The sequence below is a fragment of the Bactrocera neohumeralis genome, chromosome 4 (assembly GCF_024586455.1).
Source record: "Bactrocera neohumeralis isolate Rockhampton chromosome 4, APGP_CSIRO_Bneo_wtdbg2-racon-allhic-juicebox.fasta_v2, whole genome shotgun sequence".
In the NCBI taxonomy this organism is placed as follows: Eukaryota; Metazoa; Arthropoda; class Insecta; order Diptera; family Tephritidae; genus Bactrocera; species Bactrocera neohumeralis.
The window spans coordinates 80,377,818-80,388,475 of record NC_065921.1 but is presented as its reverse complement, the minus strand read 5'-3'; the positions used below and the strand labels follow the sequence as shown (position 1 = coordinate 80,388,475).

General features: G+C 37.6%; 1 protein-coding gene across 3 annotated transcripts; it reads left to right on the top strand.

The window, feature by feature from the left end:
* The first annotated feature begins 4,536 nt into the window (after positions 1-4,536).
* LOC126755593 (101 kDa malaria antigen-like) lies at positions 4,537-6,367 on the top strand. Of its 3 annotated transcripts, none has more exons than XM_050468285.1 (3): positions 4,537-4,647; positions 4,778-4,997; positions 5,055-6,367. In XM_050468285.1, the coding sequence occupies exons 2-3, from the start codon at positions 4,796-4,798 to the stop codon at positions 6,233-6,235; spliced, it is 1,383 nt and encodes a 460-aa protein (XP_050324242.1). In that variant the 5' UTR covers positions 4,537-4,647; positions 4,778-4,795; the 3' UTR covers positions 6,236-6,367. The 3 variants fall into 3 exon arrangements, with proteins under 3 accessions (XP_050324242.1, XP_050324240.1, XP_050324241.1); XM_050468283.1 differs by having other exon boundaries at positions 4,584-4,683; XM_050468284.1 differs by having other exon boundaries at positions 4,585-4,709.
* The last annotated feature ends 4,291 nt before the right edge of the window (positions 6,368-10,658 follow it).

Below are 10,658 nucleotides of genomic sequence, written 5' to 3'. Positions count from 1 at the left end.
GAATCAAAGCCTGGGAAATACCATAAGATGTAAAACGTCAACCAGATGAACGGAACTCAAGCAATTTTACATATTGGACAGTCGAAAAAGTCTTTTCGTACTTTGTCAATAGGTGTCATTGCAGTCGTATATCTCCAATGCTACCAATCACATAGTGTTACGCTATATGACGTTGGAAAGGTGAGATCTTATTCTTCATTTAACCAAAAAATTAAATTCGGTAAAGTTGAAAAAAAGTTACATCTGTTCAAAAATGAGTGAAAATAATGATGAAGTTCGCGTTATTTTAAAATTTTTGTATAAAAAAGGGAAGAATGCCTCGCAAGCCACCAATGAAATTTGTGAAGTTTACAGAGACGATGACCAGTTCGTGTAGCACAACAATGGTTCGCTCGATTCCGTTCTGGAAATTTCGATGTGAAAGATGCACCTCGCTCTGGTCGACCTATCGTTGAAGAAGTCGATGAAATTATGGAAAAGAGTGACTAGGACCGCCACATAAGCAACTATTACATCTCTAAGGAACTTAACATTCATCATTAAACGCTTAGAACCATTTAAACCAGGCTGGCTACAAAAAGAAGCTCGAGGTTTGGGTACCACATGCATTTTCTGTGAAAAATTTAATGGACCGAATTAACTTCTTCGATTCTATGATGCAACAAAATGAAATCGAACCATTTGTGAAGCGAATCATAACAGGTGACGAAAAGTGGTTCAAATACGACAATAATGTGCGAAAAAGATTATAGTCCAAGCCGGCTGAAGCTCAACAAATGGTCGCAAAGCCAGAATTGACGCCTCGAAAGGTTATGCTGAGTGTTTGGTTGGATTGGAAAGGAATTATCCACTATGAGCTGCTTCAGCCTGGTTGAACGATTGACTCTACATTTTACTGCCAGCAACTGATGAGATTGAAGCAAGCAATCGGAAAAAACGGTCAGAACTGTTAAACCGAAAGCGCTTCGTCTTCCATCAGGACAACGCTAGACCACACACATCTTTGATGTCTGGGCAAAAACTGGGGGAGCTTGGCAGGTAAGTTTTGATGCATCTAGCATATGGCCCTGACCTTGCACCATCGGACTACCATTTGTTTCGGTCAATGCAGAACTCCCTTAATGGAGTAAAGTTGGCTTCAAGAGAAGCCTGTGAAAACTTACTTGTCACAGTTTTTCGCCGAGAAACCAGACAAGTTTTATACTGATGGAATAATGTCTCTAGCCGAAAATGGCAAAAAGTGTACAACCAAAATAAGTAGTAAATAATTGGTTCATTAGAGTTCATTATAAATATATAAATACGAAAAGACTTTTTCGATTAATATGCCACATACGAAGAAAATGTTCTCTTATGTACATTAAGGCACCTCACATACCATCACAAACCATTTGGAACAAAGTCAAACGTATGTTCGAAAACCCTGGTAATAGTTATATGGGGCTAGCTTAAGTTTTCGTCCAATTTTATCTATTTTAGGCACAAAGATATGCCACTTTGTGTAAAACACGCTCTCTCATTTTCAAAGAGATAACTCAAGTATTTGCCGATATATGCAGTATAAAGTCACCCGGAAGTTCGAAAGTCTATGTATTAGGTATATAGTGGCTCAGGGAAGTATTGAACCGACTCAAACCATTTTTGATACAAAGGCTTACTATTGTTAGGAAAGGATTCTGAATTTCAATTGTATGCATGGAATGCATGGGATATGCATTGACCGATATTTTCGCTCAAAAGTCAACTATAGGTACTGGGTCCAAATATTCGGTACCTAGGGGATTGAAGAGTTTTGGTTGGATTTTGACAATTTTTGGTCTTAAAGTAGCATACTCTAAAGGCGTTATTGTTTCATTATTATTTCTTGCTGTTTTGTACACTCGAAAGGAAAGAATCAGATGGAATTTAAAATTGTATGGGAAGTAGGCGTGGCTGTAGCCCTATTTTGTACATTTTCACACAGTAACATAGAATGTTAAAATAAAGCTGTGTACCGAATTCGGTGGAAATCGGGTCAGAAGGTCCTGAGATATGTAATTTTACCTAAAAGTGGGTAGTGCCACGCCCATCATACATTCATTGCTTTCGAGTTAGTTTCTTACTTTAAAATATTACAACAACAACTGCATAATAATAACCATTATGCTAGCAGGATCACATTACGTATATAAATTTATTATAGAAGATTTCATGAGCCATCAGCTAATTACATGTAAATGTAATTATTGTTATTTAGAGAAACACCAAAGTCTACTGTAAATATATAGCCAATTTATGGTGAACATATTTTTTAATTTTTGTTCTTTTATTGGAATCGCCACATACTAAGAAATAAACAAAATCTTTCTGCGAAAAAATTTGGAAATCTGTAAATGAGTTCTGAGAAAAAGCGTGCCGCTGCTGCATGTTTGGGTTGAGCTACTAGAGATATCTCGGCTAAATACAATGCAACGAAGTATATTAAGTTAGTCATGAAGTTTGCAGCACTGCACCGAAGCTGATATACCCTTCACAGGTGCATTTCTTTTAGTAACTATGTGTTCAGTTTATAAGGCAGCTATATGCTATACAAAGCCGATATGAAAAATTTCTTCGGAGATTACATTGTTGTCCTAAAAAATAACCTGTGTCAAATTTCGTAAAGATACCACGTCAAATGTGAAAGTTTTCCATACAAGAACTTGATTTCGATCGTTCAGTTTGTATGGCAGCTATATGTTATAGTGGTCCGATATCAGCAGCTCCGACAAATGAGCAGCTTCTTGAATAGAAATTGACTTTTGGAAAATTTCAAAACGATATCTTAAAAACTGAGGGACTAGTTCGGAGACGGACATGGCTAAATCGACTCAGCTCAACATACTGATCATTTATATTTGTACATTATAATATACTTTATAGGGTCTCCGACGCTTCCTTCTGGTTGTTACAAACTTCGTGATAAACTTAATATACCCTGTTCAGGGTATAAAAACTATTCAACACAGTAAAAATTTTCATTTATGAATAAAGGCGTAAGCGTTTTTGTCGGTATAAAAATCCAGGGGATTGTACTTGAAAACCAATTTTGAATATGCTCATACAAATAAATCTCAATGGAAAAAATAACGAATTTAAGGCTTTTCCTCTGTTAGATTAACAGCAACTGTTAGTTCTAGTTAAATAGTTAAAAAAAGGGTTATTTACCGAAAGAAGGAACCGTGGTTAAGTTTACCAGAACTTAACTGACAAATACCTGCTAACTAAACATTGAGAAAATGGCGCTTAAGCTTTGGCATTTTACTGAAAATTATAGTTATAGTTGAACTTTCCTAACTCGAATAACCATAATCCACAAAAAGACTTCGAGTTATGGCAGGAAATTTGTATACTATTCGACGTCTATTGCTAATTCAAGAGTTAGAGTTATGGAGAACTTCGAGTTGTAAAAGTTTGAGTTATGGAAGTTCAACTGTATTATATTTTTTTTGTGGATTGTGAATACATGCTTATGTTTAGAAATACATATATACAGTGAAATCGCCCATAAACAGACACTGATGAACCAGCCTTCTACCCAATTATTAGAGTTGTCCGCTTAAACGAGCGTCCATTTAATACAGCTTTCACTGTATTTCTTATTTATGAATTGTTTTGACTACCCTATCTTCTAAGTTGTTTCGAACTGTACACAGTGTGCTAAATTTTGCTAAAATCGGTTCAGTAGTTTAGGAGTCCATCGCGGACAAACAACGTGACACGTAATTTTTATATATGTGACCTGGTCTACGAAAAGGGGGCTAACGTGCGAAAACTAGTTTTCTGGGAAAAGCTGTTAAAAATAATCGTCAGTTTCTCGTTATCTCATTAATTTTTCTCCTTTTTTTGACACCTAAGCCCCCTTTTCGTACACCAGGTCACATATAAAGATAATTGAAGAGCGTAATGAACTGATTTGGGTTAGCCGTGTATGTCTTTCTCTCTGTCCGTCTATAGATATATATGCGTACTGGTCCCTCAGTTTTCCAGATATCGAACTGAAATTCTGCACAGCTGCTTTATTCTCTAAGAAATTGTTTTATTTATCAAAATCACCGATATCGAACAACTATAGCATATAGCTGCCATACAGACTGAGCGATCAAACTCAAGTCCTTGTATGGAAAGTTTTTTATTTAAAAGAAGATATCTTCACGTAATTTGGCATGTCTTATTTTCTAAGACAAAGGTATTATAATCCCTGAAAGTATTGTTCAATTTGATTTATTAAGCATATAGCTGCCATATAAACTGACCGACCAAAAGTAATGTCTTGTATGGAGAAATTAATATATTTCGAAAGGGTATCACAGCTTCTGTGCAGCCGTAGACAGCGTTTTTTCTTGTTTGCAATAAGACTTTAGCCACAGACAGGCACCGAAAGCGCGAAAGCACTTTTGTTGATTAAAACAAAAGAAAAAAACAAAAATCAGTTTTGTTTTCTTCAATAAAATCTTTTCAGCTTTTATCAATATATACTATGTATTGCTTGGAATTCAATATTTTCAATTGCTTATCAGCAGCTGAACTGAGCTAACCTTAATATTGATTGTGCCGAAGCGACTTGACTTGTGAGCTGCTAGACTTCAGTCTCAACAGTTTGTTTTGCGAGACAATTTCGAATAGAAGGTTCGTGCGTGGAATTTGCGACAGAGCAGCTTTAAAGTAACTGAATTCCAAAATAAGAATTAGTAAATTAATTTGTGATTTTTTAAATTTGTTTAAGGAATAAAATTTAACGTGTTTTTGTAATTTTCAGGCACAAAAAGTACTTGCGATGTTCTGTAAAGTCGCACTAACTTGTTTGCTGGGTATAACAGCGATTAATGCCCGTACAATAGGCAATTACTACTTTCCAACTTATCCGACACAAAACACAAATGAATTTTACCCAGGAGCAGCTATACCAGATTACAATCCTAAGCGCTATGGAGACACCTCGAAAATCGTACGCGTATCGTTAAGCATGGCGCCACCATGTAAGTATATATATATATTTAATATTTGCAAGCACTGTACATTTCATTGTTTTTCAGCACGCCATTTATTGCCACCCTATGAAGATTACGGCGATGCACAGGCATATTCGAATAGAATCTACCGAAGCGAATTACCTGCTTGGCAGTTCCGAAACGAAATGCCAGCGCAGTACGAAGAAGTCGAGCGATTGGCGCCGCAATCGTACCCTTACGAAGTTGTTAACCGTATATTACCGAAGGTGGAGGAGCCCACCGATTTCCAACCGCTCGAGACTCAATTATCGGCGCAGGAGAAACAGATAACTCAAGTTGCGGACGATGTAAAAAGTGTACAGCAAATTGTTAGCGAGCTCGAGAAGTATCTGGAAGGTGTCGCTGCAGCTTTAGTACCACAAAACAAGGCCAAAAATGGTGTTATAAAGATTAGCATGAATCTGGTGCCCAAGCTTGGTGAAGTGCAAACTGGTAGTATGTCTGAAAAGGAAATAGATAAGCTTATTTCAAGTATGTGGGGAGAAGACTCCACAGAGGCAAATACCTCAGAGGAGGGAAAAGAGTTGGATAAGCTGATTTCAAGTACGATTGTAGAAGACTCTGCAGCTCACGATAGCGCAAAGAAGGAAAAAGAATTGGATGATCTAATTTCCAGCATGTTTGGAGTAGATTCTAATGAAAGCAGTAACTCAAAAAATGACAAAGAGTTGGATAAACTTATTTCAAGTTTGATTCTAGAAGACTCAGCAGTTAATGATAGCGACAAAGGATTGGTAAATGTAATTTCAAGCATGATTGTAGCAAAATCTGCAGATGACGATAGCGAGGAGAAGGAAAAATATTTGGAAAAATTTATTACCAGCTTGTTCGAAGACGATTATACCAATTATGCTAAGAATCTTATTGAAAAAACGGATGAAAACAGTGACGCGGAGGAAGAATATGGTAAAAAATTGGATGTTTTCTTAAATCAAATATTTGCTGAAGAAGCTCAGGAGGAAGAAGAAAAAATGGAAGAGGAAAAAGAACAAAAAATAGAAGAGGAAAAAGAAGAAGAAATTGCTACCGCCGAAACAAAGGAAGTAGAGCAGCTCCCATATGACTTAAGCAAGGATATTGATTACCTTTTTGGGGAAGGTAAGGATGTACAGAATCTCGATTTAGATGACCAAATAGTACTTGAAGATTATTTAATGAATAAGAAATATATCTTAAATTACAAGCACAAGAAAAATCGTTACTGAAATCTCCTACCGACATTTATTACCTATTATCTTAATTTAGCACATTTAAGAACTGTACTTGAATCTTAAATCAATATAACTGCATTTGAAGAGCTTTTCAGAATCTTAAATAAATATATCTGTATTTCAAGAGCTTTTCAGACTTATGTTTTAGTTATTAACATTCTTTTTTATTTTAGAAAATTATTTTATTTTAAAACTGATTTTGTGGTGAAAAAGGCTCTAAAAGCTCTTAGTGCTTTCTTGAAAATGTGAGATTACTTAAAAATCCTTATTTTGATCATTGCTTACACTTCATAGAATTTGAGAGCCTAAAATCATCGGTAGCTTTGAAAATTCTTTAGGAGGAGAAAGACCTCTACTCTGTTGGAGAGTTCAGTGAGCTTGGGCTTAGCTTTAGCCTTTAACTAAGAACAATAAGAGCAATTCTACGACCCGGTGGTTCAATCGCCTCTTGAGAAGCAAAATCTATGAATGTTTATTTCCATGTTTGGTACTTCAATCTGGTTCAATTCCCTCTTGATAAGCAATATCTACGATTCTTTGTTTTCATGTTGGGCCCAAAAAGCTCGAACCAAAGTGCTGATTTCAGATCATTTAATACAAGTGAATGGGGCGCACTGATATGGCGGTCAATTAAAATTTCAGAGTTAAGAAACTCGTAATGACTTTTCTTTCGCCGAAATTCCAAAGAAATACAAAAACAGCTGAAAGCTTTAACAAGGTTTCACCTTGAAATTGGTTGGCTCAAATAATTATGAGAACAAAAGAATTTTTTACATCAGTGCCCACCGATGTAGCGTCACTTTTGTATGAAATTGTACATATTCGCTCAACAAAGCTCTTTATAGGCGGTTAGTAGAGCAACGTTGCAGCTTCTCAAATTAATAAGCTGTGGGCTGAACTAAACCAACTTATTCTGGGTAATAATTCGACGGATATTTGCTGAAGCTTCTTTTTAACCGTTTTATTGCACAGGCATTGCTGCTCATTAACGGTGTGCAGACATAATTTTTTTGGAAGGTATGCAATAGCCAACATCATCAAGCCATGAAATGAGTTTTCAACATTTCTAAAGCCACATAACCTCACATATCTTGCGGGGTAGTATGATTATTAAAATTTCTAATGGTAAATGACACCGAATCATAAGTCAAACTATATAAGAAAGGAAAATACAAATTTCAACCTGCGAAGCCATGGCAAATTTATTTTTCATTTTATTTCAACTTTAATTACTTTTGTGTATTTCGACATAAATGGAAAGGTTGCGAAAATTGCAAAGGGCTTTGAAGAAGTTGAAAAAGTTTTGATTTGTATACGCTTTAGTGGACATAAAAGGACATTAGTGGATATGCTTGTAGGAGGGAAGCTTAAAGTTTGTATTGCGCGAACTTTTACTTCTACATCGGGAAGTCATTCGGTGAGTAAATAAGTGGTTATTTTTAAGACAAACTTGTATTTAGATAAAAATGCAAATTCGGGTTATAGTTGGAGAACTGTTGACTGCCGGGTGGTTGCCTATGCAAACGATGTAGCACTTATGGTCAATAAGGGGTATGGGTTCCACGCCACAGCGACATCGCAGTAAACTGTAAAGCTGATGAGCTAGCAAAGAAAGCTACCCTAGAATCGCAATAGGTAGAATAGGAGCGGGTCGGTGGAGAGTTCCTGACGATAGGATATCTCCGAGTCGTAAACAATGGGGCAGTAGGAAGTGGTCTCGCCAACATCCCAAGTAAAACTGTGATGGTTTTGTTGTTTACTAGAAGATATGGGATCCCGGTGGCACAGCTGCCGTAATTGTGAGACATTCGACTACAACTTGTGGATACAAGTACTTCAGGGCTCGTTTTAGACAGGAAGCTTTCGTGGAAGCCGAATACCGAAGAGAGAGAAAAAAGGCAACGATTGCTTTATACTGCTGTAGAGGAGCCATTGGTAAAAGGTGGGGTCTCTCACCGAAAGTGGTCTTCTGGCTCTACGACATCACAGTCAAGCTCATTATTTTCTATAGAGTTTTTATGTGGTGGATGGCTCTAGAAAAAACCACACTCGCAAAGAAATTTAATAGCGTTAAACAGGCAGCACTCATCAGAATATGTGGTGCACTAAGATCCACTCCAAACATGGCACTTAACGCCATCTTGTACATGGTGCCAGTAGACATCGTCGGAAGCTATATGGCTGCGAAAGTTGCAATTAGACTCAGAGAATCTGGGTACTCAAAGGAATATGCATCTTAACACTCTGATATATTGCACACTTTAACTACACATCGGATCTCTTGGTTCATGAAGTTGCCAAACCGAACCCTGGACCATATACCGACGAAGAAGTGAATGAGAAGAAGCCGCTGGAGGAGAGGGGCGATGAGGTTCTTTACGGATGGTTCAAGGCTTGGGGGGGAAAGTTGGTTGAAGGGTTTACTGTCAGGAGCTCTTTATCAACTCCAGCTTCAGAATTTCTGAATATTGTAGTGTCCTCCAAGCTGAAGTTGCAGCCATTAAGGTAGCAGTAGATCTGCAGCTCCGGAATACAGTCTTCTTCAGAAGTGACCATTTACTCAGATAGCGGAGCGGTGATACAAGCCTTGAACTCATTTACAGTGCGTTCAGGGTTGGTCGAGGAGTGCCTAATCGTGCTATCAAAGCACCGAACGTCTTAAAGCTGGTAAGCTAGCAAGGAAAGGCACCTCAAAACCGCTGTCGGTAGAAAGGGAGCGGGTTGGTGCTCCCGTATGCTCTTGTGTTCTACTACTAGACCGCCGGAGATCTAGTGATCACTTTGCCCTCAGTAAGGCTAGCTTCTCCCCAGTTGTGGGGTTTTTAACAGGTCATTGCTCTGTTTTGGTTAGGCTGTGAATCTTACCAGACGCCATTTGCAGAAGCTGTATGGAAGAAGATTAGGTGGAAGTAACTCAACACTTCCTTCTTGACTGTTCCGCGTTTGGAAAGTCAAGACTCGAAAACTTGGGAGCGTATACCTTCAGATGATGGCATTATTTAACTTTTTTCATACTCCATTTCGTGATCGAGTTTCATTGAATTCCGAACTGTCTTCGTCGAATCATGTTCAGTACGTCAGCCTACTCACCACTGTTTTTAAATAATTTTGTAGGTGCAATTTCCTTTACCGTCGGGTTTACGTAACCGAAATGGAACTGCATTTTTATCTGACCAAGAACTCTTAACTCTGCAGCATTCAAACAAATTACTTCAGGAATGTTGGTAATTGGCTTTGAAGCTTTATGATCTTCTTATCTACACGTTCGACTTAACTGCTGGAAAGTACTGCACTAGATGGGAGGTGATCTTTTGTAAATATAGTCTAACTGTTAGTTAAATATAGTCTAATTAGTTAGAGTCTCTTTGAATCATATAGGTATGGGTCGACCCATTTCTCTCTTTCTCATTATTATCAAATCAACTGTCTTTTGGTGAGAAACAATTTGCTTCCTCGTGGAGGTCAAATCGGTCAGATATAATTCATTATAACGCGCTTATTTGTCATTTCTGAACTATTAAGCTTAGTTGCTCAGCTGCTCGCTCAATGAGATGTGGGCTGTATAGAAGGGTGAGTGAATTTAGCTGTTCCTGTCGTCACCTTTTCCATTTCAATTTTTTTACGAAATCTTCTACTAACTTTCTCTCTTTTACTTTAGTCGATCCTTCAGCGTCTACCATCATTCTCTTTTATCTGTCTCCTTCTACATCTTTCTCTCTTTTCCTAACCCACCCAAACCTCGTCTCCTCTTCTAGTATATAGATTGATCGCAATATTTCCAAAACAGACTTCTCACTTTCATTTACCGAGAAATCCAAACTGAGCCAAATTCTAAATTTAGAATTAGTATTAATAGCTGTGTAAGTAACGGAAATTCCGCGAAATTATGAAACCGTTATTTTTGTGCTGTTTAAAGTGCGTAGAATGAACTTGATTTACACGCAGCTTTTCGCTTCACTTTGGAGCGTCGGAGCTCGAACAAAGCGGTAAAGTTTTATGCATTTTTATACGTATGTCTACCTATATACATATGTAAGTATATGATTTTATGCAGATGTATGTATGTGTGTGTGCATGAAAGCAGCGCGCTGACAATGAAAATACTTTATGCGGAAAATTTGAGCGCGCACGTCATCACATCGATGCCAATCAAATATACGCGGGCATATAGTATTTATGAATATTCGCAACGGCGGCGGCAGCACTAGAAACACCGCTACATCACGCTGACTGGTTGTTGCAACAGCGCACACCTACGCACGCGAGAGAGTAGCAGATTTTTATTAAATTTCAATGAAGCGCAATCATATTCGCCAAGCGTTGTGCGATTTATGCGCTGCTTTTGCTTTTCATTTCTTTTCTTTTTGGTTTTGTTTTTGCTTTTCATTTCTTTTCTTTTTGTTTTTGCTTTTCATTT